The sequence below is a fragment of the Vigna unguiculata genome, chromosome 7 (assembly GCF_004118075.2).
Source record: "Vigna unguiculata cultivar IT97K-499-35 chromosome 7, ASM411807v1, whole genome shotgun sequence".
Classification (NCBI taxonomy): Eukaryota; Viridiplantae; Streptophyta; class Magnoliopsida; order Fabales; family Fabaceae; genus Vigna; species Vigna unguiculata.
This window is the reverse complement of record NC_040285.1, coordinates 12858608-12878589: the sequence shown is the minus strand read 5'-3', so window position 1 is coordinate 12878589 and position 19982 is coordinate 12858608. Positions and strand designations below refer to the sequence as shown.

The 19982-nt window shown below is 37.2% G+C and overlaps 2 protein-coding genes and 1 long non-coding RNA gene across 3 annotated transcripts; 2 read left to right on the top strand and 1 right to left on the bottom strand.

Annotated features, from left to right (window-relative positions):
• The first annotated feature begins 1693 nt into the window (after positions 1-1693).
• Positions 1694-13989, top strand: LOC114191792. Its single transcript, XR_003606011.1, has 3 exons — positions 1694-1758; positions 5163-5240; positions 13858-13989. It is a non-coding gene; the product is annotated as an uncharacterized LOC114191792 (long non-coding RNA).
• LOC114191791 (pentatricopeptide repeat-containing protein At3g53700, chloroplastic) lies at positions 1883-4681 on the top strand. The gene has a single exon (XM_028081184.1). The coding sequence runs from the start codon at positions 2114-2116 to the stop codon at positions 4373-4375; it is 2262 nt and encodes a 753-aa protein (XP_027936985.1). The 5' UTR covers positions 1883-2113; the 3' UTR covers positions 4376-4681.
• Positions 13990-17220: 3231 nt separating the features above from the next.
• On the bottom strand, positions 17221-19293 carry LOC114191480 (actin-depolymerizing factor 2). Its single transcript, XM_028080664.1, has 3 exons — positions 19110-19293; positions 17822-18087; positions 17221-17713 (listed from the first exon to the last, which is right to left on the bottom strand). Exons 1-3 carry the CDS (start codon positions 19110-19112, stop codon positions 17563-17565), a joined length of 420 nt encoding a protein of 139 aa, XP_027936465.1. The 5' UTR covers positions 19113-19293; the 3' UTR covers positions 17221-17562.
• Positions 19294-19982: the final 689 nt, after the last annotated feature.

The window sequence follows — 19982 nt, the reverse complement described above, 5'->3', positions numbered from 1 at the left end:
ATATTTTGAGGTGCTCGTCTGGGTTGGTTTCTCCCGTATAACGGTCTAGCGTGAAAGGTTCCCACTAGGCAGGGATAGGGGTGTTGGTGATGGAATCAAAAGGGTGGCGACGCTTGGGTTGTTGGGGTCGTAACGGGTGAGGCGAAATGAGATGGTGGACAGGGTGGGAAAGGTTGATGTAAAGTTGTGAGGTGGGATATGGGTAGTGGAAATGGTGGCAGCAGGGTGTCTTGGGAGGGTGGGGTGGAAGTGTGTGTGATGGGTAGAGATGATGGGTGTTTGTTGAGTGGTGGTGAAAGTGTGCGGGGTAGGATTGTACTCGCTTTCTTCCTCACTAGGCTGGTAAGCCAGAGACTTTGTGGCTTCTGACGCTTCCTTGGCTTTCCCCTTCAGGGTGGGGTCAGCCTCGATCTTCCTCCTTAGCTGAGAGTTTTCTTGTCTGAGTGCCTCCATTTCATCAGCACTGTGCTTCTTCAGATCAGCCAACTCTTGTTGCATTTTGGCTTGGCCTTCAAGGATGGCGGTCAAGTCCGGGGTGGTGCCAGCAGGCGCTACAGGACCTGCTTCAGTTTGCTTCGTGACTCCAACTCTGTTGCGAGTAGAAACCATCATCAAGAAAGTGCGGGTTGATACGTAAGATGTTACTTCGTGCCCTATGGTGGGCGCCAATTGTTCCTGCGAAGAACAAATAAGAGAAGTCAGACACAAATATCACCTTACCTCAACCCGCAATCTCTCTAATTGGCTTCTTCTCAGCTCGCATATTCTATCTGTTGGTATCTCGGCTTGGACTGGCCTGGACCCAAGAGGGGTTACCTGCAGAGAAGACTTCGACGCTCAAGTCAGCAAAGGATTCTCAAAAAGTCAAATCTCGTGATTAAGGGATTAATGAATGTGTACCTTTAATTGTTGGGGTCCATGCATATTTATAGATCATTAATTATGTTTGACCACGTCATGGGCTGGGCCATCATTTGGGATTGGGCCAAGCCCTTTGGTTCGATCCCTATTGGCTTTAGGGGACTTGCTTCTAGTACCTTAAGTCTGGAATAATTGACAGGTTCTCGTTTTATCTTCTGATGTAGGCGGCTTGGGCCGCTTACGCTTGCTTGATTGATTCATCTAATATATGTTCACATGTTTTGCGGGAATTCATGTAAACGGGTTCTACCGTGTAGTTGTATGGGATCGCCTAGGTGCGGTACATTTTACATGATGTTTAATTTATTTTTATTATTGAAAATTAAGATAAATATACTTAATAAGCCACTGAATAAGAAAATGAAATATTATTACTATATTTTAATAAATATATTAAAAATATATTTTACATAATAAATATATAATTATAAAAAAATTGTATTTAATTGTCGTGTTTGTTGTATCTGTATCCTTATTTATGATTCATAGTAAAAAATAGTTAATGGATGTCATTTTTTTTTTCTTTGGAGTATTTTTTCTGGTATCTAATCACTTTGTATTTTTATTCTCTCATAAACCCTTAAAAATAGTGAAGCCCCATATATATCATAGCATGGAATAGGAAAACAATGAAGAATTGTAAAACCATGCAAATAAAGAAGATTTTTTGTGAGGTAGGTTGTGTGTTGTCTTTCATTAATACATAGAAGAGATGAAATCTCCACAAAATAAATATCAACACTTTTTTTTTTTATCTTACAAATGACCATACAATCAAGCCTCCCACAAAGTAAGATGTATAATTAGTTTTCGCATAACAGGTCACAACAAAAAAGCGTTAAGATCTTAAAGTATTTGCAAAAATCTTAATTTCTATCCTCAATGTTTAAATTATCTTAATTTATTTTGCATTGTTTAATTTTTACATTTGTTTTTCCAGTTTTAAAACTCGAAATAAAGCTAGTTTTCGTATATGCGGTGAAAATATCCAAACAAATAGAATTCTATCCTCCTTGAACATAGCTTCTTACCCCCTGAAAGAGATTCTCTTCTGGTCCTCATCCGACACCAGGATCACTGTTTCTTCTTCACCACCAAGTGGCAAACCCTCTTCTCAATTCATCCACACTCTACAGTGCTGCAGCGGTCACCCAATTCTTCACGCACGCCACATGTTTGTAAAATTGTTTCAATGGCACTATCCTCTCTCCATTGCCACCCTTTTCCTTACACTGTAATAACCCAACGCCACACAATACCTTTCTCCCTCTCTTTCTCTATCTCTTCCACCTTCAGATTCTCCTCCGCTCTCTCATCTTCCACTTCCGCCACTCACCAACCTCTCCCCCCCGACTTCTCCCCCTCCCAACTCCTCGACCTCCTCCGCCGCCAGCCCGACGAGTCCTCCGCGCTCCGCCTCTTCCAATGGGCCTCTGCCCAGCCCAATTACTCGGCCCACCCCTCAATCTTCCACGAGCTCCTGGGCCAACTCGGCCGAGTCGGCTCCGTGGACTCAATGCTATCCCTCCTCAACCAGATGCAGTCCTCCGCCTGCCCCGTCGACGAGTCCACCTTCCTCATCTTTCTCGAAACCTACGCCAACTTCGAACTCCACGCTGAAATCAACGCCGTCATCCACCTCATGGAACGCGACTTCGCCCTCAAACCCCACACGCGCTTCTACAACGTTGCCCTCAACCTCCTCGTCAAAGCCAACAAGCTCAAGCTCGTCGAAACGCTGCACTCCAAGATGGTTGCTGACGGCGTCGCGCCTGACGTTTCCACCTTCAACATTTTGATTCGGGCCCTCTGCAAGGCTCACCAGCTGCGGCCCGCCATTCTCATGCTCGAGGACATGCCTAACCACGGCCTCAGGCCCGACGAGAAAACGTTCACCACGCTCATGCAGGGATTTATCGAAGAGGGTGATGTGGACGGCGCGTTGAGGATTAAGGAACTCATGGTGGAGTCCGGGTGCACGCTAACTACTGTTTCCGTGAATGTTTTGGTGAATGGGCTTTGCAGAGAGGGTAGAATTGAAGAGGCTTTGAGATTTATTTATGACGAAGAAGGGTTTTCCCCTGACCAGTTTACGTTCAATGCTTTGGTGAGTGGGTTGTGTCGGACCGGGCATATCAAGCAGGGTTTGGAGATGGTGGATTTTATGCTTGAGAAAGGGTTTGATTTGGATGTTTATACTTATAACTCTTTGATCTCTGGGTTGTGTAAGTTGGGTGAGATTGATGAGGCTGTTGAAATTCTAAACCATATGATTTCGAGGGATTGTTCGCCGAATACTGTGACTTTTAACACACTGATTAGTACTCTGTGTAAGGAGAATCATGTTGAAGCGGCGACCGAGCTTGCCCGTGTTCTTACCAGCAAGGGTTTTTTGCCTGATGTGTGTACGTTCAATAGTTTGATACAAGGTTTGTGTTTGACGAGTAACCGAGAGATTGCGATGGAGTTGTTTGAGGAGATGAAGGAGAAAGGGTGTGAGCCGGATGAGTTTACGTATAGTATATTGATTGAGAGTCTGTGTTCTGACAAGAGACTTAAGGAAGCGTTGCGGCTGCTGAAAGAGATGGAGAAATGTGGTTGTGCTAGAAATGTGGTGGTGTATAATACTTTGATTGATGGTTTGTGCAAGAGCAATAGGATTGAGGAGGCAGAGGATATTTTTGATCAGATGGAGATGTTGGGGGTATCGAGAAGCTCGGTGACGTACAACACCCTTATTAATGGCCTTTGTATGAGCAAGAGAGTGGAAGAAGCTGCTCAGCTTATGGATCAGATGATAATGGAAGGGTTAAAGCCGGATAAATTCACTTATACTTCAATGCTTAAGTACTTCTGCCAACAGGGGGATATAAAGAAGGCAGCTGATATTGTGCAGAATATGAGTTTGAATGGGTGTGAACCGGATATTGTAACTTATGGGACCCTTATTATGGGGCTGTGTAAGGCGGGGAGAGTAGAGATTGCAAGTAAGCTCCTTAGATCTCTTCAGATGAAAGGTATGGTCTTGACTCCCCATGCTTATAACCCTGTGATTCAAGCACTCTGCAAAAGGAAGAGAACCAGCGAAGCCATGAGGCTTTTCAGAGAAATGATGGAAAAGGGTGATCCTCCGGATGTTGTATCATACAAGATTCTTTTCCGTGGTCTCTGTAATGGTGGAGGACCCATACAAGAGGCTGTTGATTTTACGGTTGAAATGTTGGAGAAAGGAATATTACCAGAGTTCCAGTCATTTGGTTTCTTGGCTGAAGGTCTTTGCTCTTTATCAAGGGAGGACACCCTTGTCCAACTCATCAATATGGTGATGGAAAAAGGAAGATTCTCACAATCCGAAATATCTATTATCAAAGGCCTCCTCAGGATTCAGAAATATAATGATGCATTAGCCAATCTTGGTGCTATTTTGGATAGGAAAAGGCCCAGAAGATTTTGAGTACTGAAAGGCTTTCCTGCAAGTGCACTTGGGTGATGTTTTACAGAATGTAATGGAAGGGAAAACACCTTATTTTAAAGGCGCTGAAACATATGAAAGTGTCTAAAGCCCAGGACTCGGAGCTGTATTGCACACATTTCAGCACTGGTGTTGGTTTCGTCTGTCTAGCTTCATTGATAATATCACTTCTCCAGCCTTGTGTGTTTCCAGTTTCAAGGGGAAAATGTGAACATGTAACTTGTAGCTATCATTCATATCAATAGTACTTAATGGATTTATGGCATAAGGAGTTTGCTGACTTATTAATTTTAACTATTTTAGTTCTAGGATGAGAATTGCAGGCTTTTATTTGACTTGGACTTAGTTGGTCTGAAATTGGTATTATGGTTAAATACATCAAGCATTTATTACTTCATATTTCAAAGTAGAATATGCTTCCTAATACAAGTAAACACCAAATGCCATCCCATAAGTGAGCTACCATGTGTTGAAGTTCTTTCCCCAAATTGAGATAAGCTATTCAATTACAAACTTCATTCTTATCCTATATTTCATGCACGTGGAAGTATGATTCTACTGTTTGTGTACGTATTTTATAGTCAAGGTTTCCCTTTATATATATTTTGGTTTGGTTCTTGGGAGGTGTTACAACACTGGTGTGTGACAAAACCTCACTTTCTTCGAACCTCAAACCCGTCACATTGCCGGTCGCTGAATCATTAAACTTGAGCTTGCCTTCTGTATTGAGTAACTCTAACGGGCTTTGTGCCTTTTTGTTTTCTCGCAGGTGCGTGAGCATGCTAAGGAGTACTTAAAACGGTTGTCAAAAGACCAAATTCATCGTCTATAGAGATGCATAAATCAGGTCCCATCCTTGTATTCATTTTACTGACTGTTTAGTGTTCGTTGTTTGTCAGTATTGTTGTGCTGTTGTTATGGGTCATTGATCGACCCCATTACTTAACCCCTCGAAAATAAAAGAAAAGAAAAAGCTTTTATAATGTCTGGCTCTCCGGTGCAAGTTGCTACACAGTACAAACTTGCAAAATTACTATATAAGAGCTGTTATAGCATCTCCACCAGGGTAAGCATCAAATCATTCAAGAATCCTGGCATGGCAAGCAAAATTGCTTAAAATGAAGCAACGTACTTATATAATAAACTATTATAAATAGAAAGTAATTATTTTAAATCATAACCGTTACAGGAGAACGAAGAAAAACATCAACTGCCAAAAAGAAAAAAATGCACAACACCCACACATTCAGAACGTTACACAAAAAAAAAAAAAAAAAAACCCAAAAATGGAATCTTGAAAAAAAAATGTAAAATATTGATGAAGATGTGAGCTTCTGATAAGATATTGTACCAAATCATGTTCTATTTGGTCATTTTTAATTTGGTTCCTATTTTACTAAATCATGTTCTATTTGGTCATTTTTCTTGATGCTATTTAAATTGATGACGAGATATTGTACAAGGTGACACTATTTGTGTTACGTGGATGATTTTTTATTACTTGAGCTTCTAATGAATGTTGTCATTACAATGTTTATTGTATTTTGGAATAAAATTGGGTATAAAAGAGGGATGAGGGTTAGGGAGATAAACTAGTATAAGTTTTGTCATGGCATGATTTAAATGAAGTTGTTGGCTACTGTCATGGACCTTTAGAGACTGGAGATAATAGTCTTGTTGATTGTGTTTCAGAAGTTGTTAGTTGACAAAGAGGGCGATGAGGGTGACAAAGTGGAGGTTTAGGGGGCAATAAAGTGGAGGGTCTGGTGGTGATGAAGTTGAGGGTTAGGGGTGATGAATAGAGATTAAATTGAACATTATTTAACTAAAACACCACTAAATCGAACATTATTTAACTAAAACAACGACTAAATTGAACAAAACACAAAAATTAATAATTTCATTTAGTCATTCATTGATACACATTACAAACTACATTTCAATCACCCTACATAACACAACCTTAACATAGCAATGTAGTCCCAAACACACCAGTTAAGATTAAACAGAGAAAATATATATTTAGAGGGCTTAAATGACGCTTCCCATGTTCATCTATTTGTATAGATTAAAAGCTAATACAATAGAGATATGGAAGATTAAGAGACTACCCTAGACTGCTAGCTACAAAACTAAAAGAAATAATTAGAGGTAACCCAACACACTACTCCTTACTTCAGGTAGACTTAATAATTATTACAAGACTCCCCCTCATGCTGGAGCATATAGATTATATGTTCCAAGTTTGTAACAGATAATTATTCCAAGTTCCAAGTTTGGTCAACACATAAGCAAGTTGGTCATTTAATTCAACAAGCTTAGTATATATTTCTTTCGTCAACAATTTTTCACAAACAAAATGGCAATCAATTTCTACATGTTTAGTTCTCTTGTGAAACACTGTATTTGATGCAATGTGGATAACAGCTTGATTATCGCAATACATCTTTATAGTCTGGATGCCACAAAACTTAAGCTCTTAAGGGAACTACTTTACCCATATAAGTTCACATGTTAGTGACGTCATTGCCCTATATTCAGCTTCAGTTGTAGACCAGGCCACTACATTTTGTTTCTTATTTTTCCATGAAATAGGCGAACTTGCCCAATCTGCATCATAGTATCCAAAGACCTGAGTGCTTTCTTTATCTTCATATAACAACCCTTTCTCGGGTGTAAGACCCGTGAAATTTAATTAATTAAATAAATAATTAATTCATAAATGAGGTTAGTGGGAGCCTTTATAGCATTAAATGTTAATTAATGTAATGTGGAAAAGTACTAGCTCAAGTGGTTGAGAGTACTTGGTTGTGTGAAAGGACTTGGGTTTGATCATGATGAGTGATGATATAATCCTAGAATTATAGGAATTATCATGAAACATGAATTGGATGAATGGTTGTGCATTGATTTGATATCCGCATGGTTACGGGTTTAAACCTTGGTAGTCCCAAATTGAACTTTTTTTTTGCCAAAATTCTTTTTGGCATGGATAAGAAAGGTAAGAAACCCTAGCAGCTAGAAGGGGCGGCCAAGGGGCTGAAAAACCACCATGGAATAGCCATTGAATGACAATTAAAACTTAATTTTAATGGTATTTTCGTTTTGAGCCATTAACCAATCATTAAGGCTTAGTAATTAGCCAATTAAGAGGAAAAGGAGAGAGGGTGAAGGCTACCATTGTTCTGCACAATAGGGAGAGAGAATTCAGAGTGGAAACTGTGTTGTTGATTGAAGCATAGGGGCTCAATTGGAGAGAGAGCTAAGGCAAGCCATTGGGAGCAAGGAAAGAATTAATAATATTCAAGTTTTAACAAGGAAACCAGGTTAGGGGAGTTGGACTCCACATATTTACTTGTATTACTATTTGTTGCAAGATGTATGATGATTATACTGCCCAAGCTTTGTTAATTTTGTTCAAATTCGTGTTTCTGGATTTTTTCCAGAAATCGCCTGACGGGCGATGAACTGTCGCCAGGCCACGCTTGGTTGTTCACCCAGTTTCCTGGGTTTTGTTTGAATGGCCTAGCGGTGATGAACACCCGCCAGGCGACGCGAGGTAGATTTGGGTTATGTGAAAGTATGGTTGAGATATGTTGGCTATGGTATTACAATGATTAAGTAATACATGGAGTGAGAAATTTATGGAATGAGATTAGGGAGAATTCTAAATGTTGAGCTATGTTAAAAGTCTGAATATAATGACAATGTAATAAAGGTCAATGTAAACCAGAATCTTGCTGAATGATGAGCCATAATCTGAGTTAAGAGTTGGGATGTGAGGTAAAATTGCCTAAGATAAAGATGTGTTATCATGCTAAGGTAAGGTATAAATGGGTATGTTACTTGTAATTGCTTTGAGATTGATGTGGCAGTGGAACACCGTGATAAGTTTCAGGTCTGTTTGTGACTTTGGTCTAAATTAGAGTAATATTGTTTGACCTTAGTTGATTTAAGGAGATTTGTGTAGTCAAGAGAGTGAGGGTGATTATGATAGTAAGGCACAAGAAAGGTAAGTTCAGCAACATAAAATGGAACTTACTTGATAGGAAATCATGCGATGTATCATGGATAAGAGGAGAAGGACTGAAATCAAATCTGAGAGGCCTAAACCAGTACAATTTGTTGTACTGGTAGCGCCTGACGGAGGAGTTTAGATTGCTAGGCGATAACTACACTCGCAGTGGTTACTGCAACATGTGGTGCCTGGTAGTGAGGGTCGTCCTGTCAGGCGACACTTGCAGACAGTGGCACTAGAGGCGTTTGGCGCCTGGCGACACGTGTCCCCCGCCAGGCTGTCTGGAAGCGTGTTTTGCTTGCTTTGGATGTGCGTGGTCTACAAGGCTTTGGTGATATCTCGAAGGTCGGCTTGCTGGTGTTCCTTGAGTTGTGACTCAGAACGTATCCCTTGAGTTGTGGCTCAAGATAGGGGTTAAGCATGTGGCATTCCTTCAATTGTGGTTCAGAATGACATCTTTTGAGTTGTGGCTTAGGATGACGGATGAACACGAGGAACTCTTGAGTTGTGGCTCGGGTTGGCGAGTGTTACCAGTGTGAGTGTGCAAGTTGTGGCTCGTACGGCAGTTCAAGATAGATTGCCCTCCTTGGTGTGAGACCAACGAGTTTGGTAGTCTTAGGATGTTATGAATGATATTCATATTGGGAACTTCACCTAGCGTTACATAATATGATCTGTAGCAGGTTTCCCGCACGTGCTTTACAACTTATGGCTTATAGATATGACAACAAGACATCTTGAGATATTCGTCTAAAGACGTAGACCATAGATGATATAGTGGTGGCCATGTGGTATGAAATCAAAGAATGAAATTCCTTTGGTGTTTATATATATATATATATATACATATATATATATATACATATATATATATATACATATGTATACATATATATACATATACATTTATATATACATACATATGTATGTATATATGTATACATATATATACATACATATGTATGTATATATGTATACATATATATGTATATATATATATATATATACATATATACATATGTATATATATATATATATATATATATATATATATATGTATGTATATGTATATATATATGTATGTATATGTATTTGTATATGTATATACATATATATATATATACATATATATATATATATATATATATGTATATATATATATATATATGTATATATATATATATATATGTATATATGTATATATGTATATATATGTATATATGTATATATATATATATATATATATATATTTTGTTTAACTGTTAGTTCACCTTATTTGTTTGTGTTTAGCGATGATCGTATATGCGGTACACGAGAGCAAATGATGTTGTAGGTGGATTTGGTGAGATATAGAGCCATAGTGTGGGCTATATGGGAGAAAAGATTTATTAGAGTTTTAAGTTTATGCATTTTAAATGAATTGTAAACTTTTATATTATTATACTTTGGTATTATAATTGAGTTTTATAAGTATGGATATTTTAATAAATTTTGAAGTAATAAAGTTTTAAATTTTCCACGTTTTTGGGAAATGATATTTCAATAAATGACGCTTATTTATTATTTTTTTATTTTATTATTTAAATTCGTAATATCCGGTTAAGATGTTAAATTGGGAGCCTTTTATAGGTACCTTAGAATGCGGATAATAACATTCCAATGGCCAACACATGGAGCTTGTATAAAATGACTAACCACTCTAACTACAGAAGATAGATCAGGCCTTGTAATGGTGCGATAAATTAATTTTTCAACCAGCCTCCTATATCTCTCTAGATCGGAGAATAATTCACTTTCTTCTACCATTAATTTCTGATTTGGGTCCTTAGACTGTCTATTGGTCTACAATTAATCATGCATTTTTCTTGTAATATATCAAGAGAATATTTTCTTTGAGAAATTGTAACTACATCTTTTGACCGAGCTACTTCAATGCCCAAAAAGTATTTGAGGCTTCGAAGACCCTTGGTTTGAAAATGTCTACATAAGTAGTCCTTTAGTTGAGATATGCCAGCGATATCATTTCTTGTAATGATTATATCATTTCTTGACAACACAAGATGACTATTAGATAAATACATTTCCTAAGAGATGTATGATAGTAAAAGACATAATGATCTCCTTCATTATGTTTTAGCCCAAATTTTTGAACAATTGAGCTAAATTTTCCAAACCAACACGTGGTGATTGCTTGAGGCCATATAGAGAACGATGTAATTTGCATACCATACCAGACTCCCTCTGAGCAACAAATTCAGTAAGTTGCTCCATGTAAACCTCTTCCTCAAGATCACCATGGAGGAAGGCATTTTTTATATCCAATTGATAAAATGGCTAGTGACGAATTGTTGTCATTACAAAGAAGAAACGAATAATAGTCATCTTGGCCACTGGAGAGAAAGTTTCACAATAATCAAGGCTATGAACCTGAGTGTACCCTTTTGCATCTAATCGGACTTTAAGACGATCCACATGAGTCTTCCATGGTTGATTGGGCTTTAGTCATGAAAGACACCATATCATGGTTTGTCATTTTAAGAGAGGCTAGCCTGTTTGCAGAATCATAGAGGTGTTGAATATCGTCGGTATAGATGGTTTGAGCTTTCTTCAAAATTGAGTGACATGTTTTGAAAGCTCTAAGGGACACTAAAAGACTTGGTTCCATAGATTGTCACAATAGGTCACAAAATTGGAAATTTACTTGTTTCCATTGTTTAGCTTTTTTGGTAGGCACATAACTTCAATCTTTCTCAAGGTGATCATGATGTGGAATAGTACTAGCTAAAATGATTGAGAATAAAGTATGACAATTGTCAATTAATTTAATTGTTTTATTGTTTTGCGTGTATGATTGAGACTATAGTAGTAAGATAAAATCATAGATAAGTATGAATTACTAAGAAACATGAATTGGCTTGATGGTTGTGCATGCACTTGGTAATTGGAAGGTTGAGGGCTCAAACCTTGGCTAGAGTAAAATCATAACATTTTATTTCTTTTTTATGCCTTGGGGACGAAATTGAGTAGATGAAGAGTTTGAGATAGGTTCTATGAATCTAGACGTAGATAAAGGGATTAATTGGACTTGATTAGCTATTAAGGACCAATTAAGGAATTTATTTGAATTTAATTTCGTTTTAATTCAATGAAATTAGTTTTAGAGTTGGAAAAGAAAGGGAGAACAACATAAATTCATGTGATTGCCAACCATAGAATTTAGGACCTTAGAGAGTTGAGTTAAGGAGGTGTGAGAGGGTTGAGAGAAGGTTTTTTTAGGTTGGAGATCAAAGTTGGAGCAAAAATTAATGATGGTGGAGCAATTATAGCAGGATTTCCAAGTTAGGAGAACTGCACTTCGTGCTTTAACCTTTACTTATATAATTGTGTAATGTATGAGATGCATTTTTCCTATCAATTCGTTTTGAGTTTCTTCGCGTTTTTGGAATTTTTCAGAAACCGCCTGGCGGCGTTGAAGACCTGCCAAGCTACGCATGCTCCAGAACCCATTTTTCTAGTTTTTCCTATGAACGACTTGGTGGCTGCGTGTTGTCTGCCATGTGACACGAATTGGGTTGTCCAGTTCTTGGCCTGTTGTGGTTTCTGCAATATTTGAGAAACTTGCATTGATCCTTTATGTATGTACGTGTGAATTTGAATGTGAAAAATTGCCTGCAAGTGAGTTTTTGGATGAAACTGGTATGAATCATTGCATAATTGGTTAAGGTTCGTGTTAGGTTTGAGTATGACGAAATATGATTAGTCTCTAAGATTGGTGTTATGTTTCATGAAAAGGATCCTACTTTTTTATAAACCCGCATTGTATAGGTGATTGCACACTAAAAGAGTACCAAAACGCGTGTTTGATTGAAGAATTGGGGGTTAGGGTTTGTACTAGTGCAGGAAAACTTGGGAAGAACCCAGAGTGTGTATGCACCGCCTGGCACTACATGAACTACAATTAGGCAACACATTAGGCTACTAGGGTGGATTCTTTAGGAAATTTTGTGTATAATATTGGATAATTAGGCAGAGGTGGTGGAAAGGACACAAATGTATGTAATTGAATTAAGTATGATTATGTGATAATTGGAATTACAAGAGTGTAGAAGTGGTAAGTTTACCTTGACTGTGATATGGTATATTGTATGATTTAGGAACTGTTATTTATTGCAAATTGGGATGATTGATTGAAAATTAGTGTGGTAAAATGGGATGTTTGAGTATTGTATGTATGCGTAAGTTGTGATGTGGTAGTAATGCACATGTTATGTTTTACTTAGTCAAATAAATGGTGTAAGGAAATCATAATGCATGTTGGTGTATGGACTATATGTTAGTCATGTTATTATAATTGAATAAGTATTTAAGTGATGATTGATTTCATGTGGAGGGTTGGGTTCCTTGGAACCAATCTCAAATTGCCAAAAAACTAGTAGCATTGTCGCTACTAGTATGGTGCCTGGCGACGTGGGACGAGCCGTTAGACGATAGAGACCCAAAACAGTGGCAGTGGCCACTAGACTCACGTGGTGCCTGTTAGAAGGGGTAGTCTCGCTAGACGAAATTGGTCTGACAGAGGTACTAGAAGGCGCTTGTCGCCTGCCGGCGTGTGGGTTCCGCCAAGCGGTTTGGAACCAGTTTTCGCCAGGCGATGCGAGCGAGGCGTCAGGTGGTTCCAGGTGCAGAATTGGACTGTAAGGAGGATTCTACACGACTTTGGATAGAGGTCTTAAGGTGATGCTTTGTCGAGGGCCTAATTACGAGTGTAGCTTGTATTAGGGTAACACGTGGTCACTCAAAGTTGTAGCCTAATGGTTTTGGAAGTCCAGTGGAGTGTGCGAGATCGTGGCTCCTACGGATGGGTTCCGGAAGATTGTCCTCCTTAGTGTTATCCGACGAGTTTGGTAGTCTTGGGATAAATACAGACTGCGATTCGTATTGGGAAATTTCACTCGGTGTTGCGGATTGTGGTCGTGACATGATCATTCTCACGTGTGGAGTAGTGGTTTTGGAAGTCCAGTGGAGTGTGCGAGATCGTGGCTCCTACGAATGGGTTCCTAAAGATTGTCCTCCTTGGTGTTATCCGATGAGTTTGGTAGTCTTGAGACAAATATAGACTGCGATTCGTATTGGGAAACTCTACTTGGTGTTGCAGATTATGGTCGTGACAAGATCATTATCACATGTGGACTATAGGTGTGGCCTGCAGTCGAAGGGGCGTGTAGACATTTGTGACAACAAAGATCAATCAAAGTAATCATCAAAGGGTGTAGAATCAAGAGGCGTCAAGAGAAAGATGTGAATGCTTGGGTCTGAGGATTGGGGTTCTCAAAAGGGTCAAGGGTTAACTTGTTACTTTTATTGTATATGATATTTTATTGTATTTTGAGCTCACCTTATCTGTGTGTGTTTGACGATGATCATGTAACTTGTTACATGGGAACAGATGTTGATGTAAGTGAGCACGTGGATACTCAAAGCCAGAGTGGAGCCAACATGGGAGTTTTTACATGGAAATATTTTATATGAATTTTATGAATTATTTTTGTAATCAGTACTATGAATCATTTTATATTTGTAAGAGTTAAACATATTTCTAGATTTTATCGTTTGATGCTTATAATAAAGCTTTTATTTTCCCACATTTTGGAAAATGTGTTAAATAAATGTTATCTTTTTATTTTATTATTATTAATTTCATTTAAATAAGTAATATCAGGCTAGAATGTTATAGGCTTTCACAAGGTTGACTTCTTTAAACTTCACCGAAATGAAGTTTTGAAAGCCAAAACTGACAAAGGGGGCTCCGGTGATAGCTATGGAGGAGGCATGGTGACGTTTCGACCTTTCGACGGCAATGCGTGGACAATATGTGTCTGGCTGCAACGGATGGAGACGATGCGCGTTGCAAAAACTAATCCAATGTGCATCACTTCAAGCCATTTTGTCACTCCTTTTTCAAGTGTTTCACTCTTGGTTTTTTTGTCACCTCTTCAAGGTTCAAGGTCCAATTAGGTCTCCACCCCTAAGATGCTACCTCAAGGATTGGCTCACCGAAAAAGAGAGCTCCTACACCAAAATAGATCATAAAATCGAGAGAAAGAAGGATAACGAGAAATCGAGAAAAATGCTTAAAATGATCAAGGCTCTTGCAGAAAGGAACTTATGTATGACAAAACTATATTAGCAAGAAGACAAGTAAGAAAGTAAAAGCAAAAAAAAAATGAAGTTAAACACACAAAAAGATTCACCTAAAGAAAGGCACTATAATGGATGAATAAAACCAAAAATAACTAGAATAGAGAAGTCTTTTTTGGCCAATCAAACCATGAGCTAATGGTGCACTGAGCCACTCATTTTTGGCTCAAAATGAGATTTAGCTAATGTAAAAACAAGTTTACTGCACCAAAAATAGTCTGAAATTTCAAGCAATTTAAGCATACCAAAAGTAAGTAGTAGTAGTGATTTTAGTGTACTCTTTTTGTCATTTTATTTTACTCTTTTTCTCTCTTTTTTGTATTTTTGTTTTATCTTTTGAACTCTTTTTCTTTCTTTTTATCACTTTTCCAGCATCACCAAAATTCAGAAATAGAAACACTACTATTGCATTTATTTCATCATATGAACTTGTAAGGAAAAACAAGACACTAATAGTAGAATGGAAACTTAAAGGATTCAAACTATAGAATATGAAACTCAAGAAAATATAATAAAAACCTAACTCTAAGAACTTACTAATGATCTACTAACAAACATGAACTCAAATATGTAAAAATAAAAGCACTCAAAAATACAAAATATTAGGGTGATTAAGAAAGCTCAAAGAAAATTTTCACTGGACAATAAGATAGTTATAGTTATCTAGATGTAAAGGTTTATTTTTAAGGTTCTAAAAAGGAAGAGAATTTCAACTAACTCACTCAAATGCAATGATAAGTGGCGCAAAACGGTAAACACAAGGAAATAAACAAAGTCAAATAAACAAAATCAAATGGTTAAACATGGAATTGATAACATATATGAATTAAACAAAACTCTGGACAACATACAAGGATTTGAAAATAAAAATGACTAAAAACATATGATATAACCAAAAATATAAGATGAACAAAAACTCAAATCAAATGTAAAAGCACACAACTACACCATGATAGGGTTTTTAAGCTATATGGTCAAATGGTTCCAAGAGAAACAATTATAAGAACCACGAAAACCAAAGGTTATAGATGGTGAAAAACAAGACAAGAAAGAAAATTCTATAAAAAACATGAAAATGAAATTAGACCAAGGACCAAGTTACTTAGCTCTTATATAACATAACCTCTTGATACCAAATGATGACTCCCTCCTCAAGCTAGGATGCTCCAAGCATTGAAAAAGACTCCATGAATGGTGGGGCACACAGTAGCAAAGACAATTGGTAATGAGGTCTCGGTTTTGATGGTTTGACGAGTAGAATGGTGCAGTTTGGTGCTCTCAAGTAAGGTTAGGCCAATACTTAATGAAGGGTGGCTAGAGGAGACCATATGGGATACTCTAGTCTTGACTTTAGAGACAAGTGTGCATAAGCAATTTGATAGCATAATTCTACTAATCTTAAAATGAATTTATAAGGGGGAGACAACTTTATTTGTAGTCCAAGGTCTCACCAATTTTGGAGATGAAAACCTTAAAAATTCTAACTTAGCTAGCTTGGAGACCAAAACAAAAGTCATTTCCAATAAGAGGCGGAAATGTGGCCACTAAAGAAGAATTGAAAAAATTAGAAAAATCCTCTTTATTTCTAGAGTGTCATTTGATCACTCAAGAAAGTGGAAAATTTCTCTCCATTTATAGAATGTCATGTAATCACTAAGAAAACTCTCCAATAATATGGCCACTCACTCCCAAAGGAGATAAGTCTCTCCCTAGCCTTCCAAGCTGTATAGTCGATGGAAAATGCAAACTCATAGACTTTTCTAAGGCCTAAAATCTTATGTTACTTTGCCCAAGACCTATAATATAAAGTCCAGAAATAAATCTACCTGTGGAATGTAATTGGCCCCTTGGCTAGGGTTGCTTTTCATTATCTACCAAATATAATTTTGGAACATTCAAGTTGGTTTTTTTAGCGTTTTCATCTCAATTTGGAAAACCAACCGGTTCAAAAATATTCGAAGTGGTCTTCTTGTAGACTTACACTTTGGACACCACTATTCCCATCACATCACTTCTTTTTTTTGTTAAAACAGCACATCATTTTTCATCATCTACCATAGTTGAAACCCTAAACATATTAGAATTAGCCCTCTTTTAGAGTTTTGTTGTCAATGTAAGAGACAATGATAAATGCATAACATATCCCGATTTAAAAATTACAAGTCTTAAAACTTATACCTACCACTTATAACCACCATCCAAGTGACATTTCTCCTATGTTCACTTAATGACATTTCTCCTACGTCACGTAATGCATATATAAGTTACCCTTGATGTAACACGTCACATAAAAAATATTAATTATACCAAAACCGAAATTAGTAAAAAGAAAACATTAGATATATTAAAAACAAAATTTGTTAACAGATGTTGTATTAAAAACATATTTTGCCCTATGGTATATTGTATATGGGCTTTGGTTGTGAACTTTTTTGCAAGTATATAAACAAAACTACTTTGGGTACAAAAGTGGAGAACCTTAATCACCCCAAATACTTGAAAATCCTACGGTGTTTATGAAACGTCATATCTGTTAACTATTGTTTAATGCAAATGCAATTATGAGAAAACTCACCCCTGAATCTTGTTATGGGGGACTTGGTTCAGTTAATTTGAGTTGCAAGACATTAGTAAGATGGCAATTGTCAATATTACATCAATAGCCGATTCCAAATTTTAGTCCAATCACACAAAGAAAGCAGTCACAAAAATTAACTAGCAGGCATAGGATTAAGATGACACCCAAACACGGGTTGTATGTCACAAACCACAAGATACACTGGAACAAGAGAAGCTGGTTGAAGTTGCAATAATAGACTTCATTGTCAAAACTTGGAAAATTGAGTCCAAATTAGCCAAGTTGACCATCCCACAAAATATAGACATTTCCATATGAGGAACTTCAGTTGAAGGAAGATCCCCATCACAACTCATAATGCATAAACAGAATCTTTTAATTGACACGGCTTTTGAACACATCAAGACCCATCTCAGTAGGATCAGTTGCCTGCAGCTCAACCTGAATTCCATCAAGCTCCCTCTTGAATCTATCTTTGGAGCTCGCATAAATCATCTTGCTCCTAACCCTAGATGTATCAGGGGACCTTCAAACAAAAGCAACAAAATATTAACTCTATGAACAAAACGTGATTGGAATTTTCAAATTTATGGTCGTTTTGATTGTGTTACGCTTAAAGCTGTTGTGACATTACCATGCAATGAAGAAAATTCTGCTCTTCTGGCAATTCTCTTCGGTGACAAAATCAAAATCATAAACAGCATATCGACACTCATCAGCTGGAAGACTGGCAGTGAAATCTTCATAACCATTTGCTGGCTCACCCAGCTTCTCCACAACAACTTGCTTCTGCTTCTCCTCAATCTTATAAACGATGTACCGATATGTCCTCTTCGCCTTGAGCTCCAAAAACTTTAACTTGCAGTCATCGTGGACAGCCATGCCTGATGCTGCGTTCGCCTGTACAATTCCACAAGTCAACAAGCAACAGGCAGTTACATTATGAAAATATCTCCTTTCACACTAGCAATGCCTACAATGTACAAGCGAGCAGATCCACAAGCCCATGCAATGTGATTGAAACATCAACAACAATGTTTGATTCCTCTGCATGGGGTCAATTTACACTTGTCTGCTAGGATAAATTACTCGAGAAGGACCTTTAGAAGAAAAACTCAAATAAAGTTAACAAAAAAAAAAATCCTCTTTAGCCTAAATTTAGCTTCTAAGTTAAAAAATCTGCTTTTGGAAAAGCTAAAACAAGATAACATCTACAAGAAAATTTGTTTTCTTCTTATTTTCTTTTAGGAAGAAATTCATTCAAAAATGCTTTCGACAGATACAACCGAGTTAAACCAAACACCAAAGTTTTAATAAATCTATTTGAGGCAGCAAGCCCAAGTAATTACGCACAGAAGAAATAAAATAAAAATAAACGCAGACGTAAAAACTAATTAAAAAAACACGAAAATGAGCAACGAAAAATGGATCCAAGTATTTTAGAGCAGAAAACCTAACAGAAGACGCTCCAAAAGATAATCCAAACCGTGTCCTATAATTACAATCATCCCTAGAGGATCTAACAAGCAGAAAAAAAAAACACTAAACCACAATGCAATTCCAGATAGAACGCTGAAATCCATATCAAAATCAGATCTATCACCGAACATGCGAGCAAACAGTTAGCAAAGCAGAAAACGCATGATTAAAACTTCGATTCTACTCTGTTCAATGTTGATGATCAGATCGACCACGAATCCAGCTCGAAATAATATAAAAAACACAAAATCAGCAGCCGCCGAAAATCATTTAAAATCACAGACAGACAGAGAGAACGCCGAAGACAAGTATGGGCGTAAATGATGAAATTCTCCGAAGAGAACTTGAAATCGGTCAGAAGCGGAGTGGAGTTGAGTTGAGTTCTCTCTTATCCAGAGGCTTCCGAAATAACAGAATAAAACAGAGAAAGAGGAAAAACTAACCATTTTTTTTCTCTCGAGAAGGAGGGGCAAAAATGAAAAATGAAGTTGGGAGCGACGCTGAAGGAGGAGATGTAGGAAAGGGTTTTGAGGTGGAAGAAGAAGAAGAGGAGGAAGGAGAAGGTGAGGGTTGGGTTTGGGATGAAGGAATGGAAGAGAAAAAATGAAGTAAAATTGGTGATGGCAGAAATTTAATTTATATTATTGTGGCACGCGGAAGAGCGTCTCCGAGCGTGATGAAATTGTGATTAGTGGAAAAAATCTCAATTCTCAACAGTGCCACCTGTCGTGGTTACTACAATTACGTGTTTAAAATCGGTACTAACATCGGTTTTTTCAATTTTGACGTGGCTCGCTCGCTTCTGCTATTCAGCTCGGCTCGGCTTCCTCATGTATATTTAATATGTATTTATTAAAAGCTAAAGTAATCTTTTATTTTAGTTCTTGAACTGCGTAACGTTATCTAAAAATGGCCGTTACGACAATTGGATATTAATGTAGCTAATATTTTAATCTTAAAGTAGTTTAGTTTTATTATAATAGTGATTAGAAATCTTCAATAATTTTAATGTGAACTACATAATTAAGATGATTAACGTAAATAACAGTTAATAAAGAGATCGTGTACACATTTTCTTATTATTTCAGTTTTATTGTTTTGGTTTTCCTTTTTCCTGATCTACCAAATTATTAATTATTAATTATTAATATTAATGTGTGAGTTATCCCTAAAGAATAATTATTTTCTTTATTTATTATGTATTTTAAAAAATAAATAATAATAAATTATGGGAAAATGACCCTTTGTGTTTATTCATACTTAAAAAAGTGATAAATAGAAATATATAACAGAGATAAAATGATAAGTCGTTGGAT

Excerpts from the sequence above, each read along its gene's own strand:
- LOC114191791 (XM_028081184.1), top strand. The coding sequence starts at position 2,114 with ATGGCACTATCCTCTCTCCATTGCCACCCTTTTCCTTACACTGTAATA.
- LOC114191480 (XM_028080664.1), bottom strand. Across the intron at positions 17,714-17,821 it reads AGAATTTTCTTCATTGCATG|GTCCCCTGATACATCTAGGG; the intron begins GTAATGTCACAA and ends TTTTGTTTGAAG.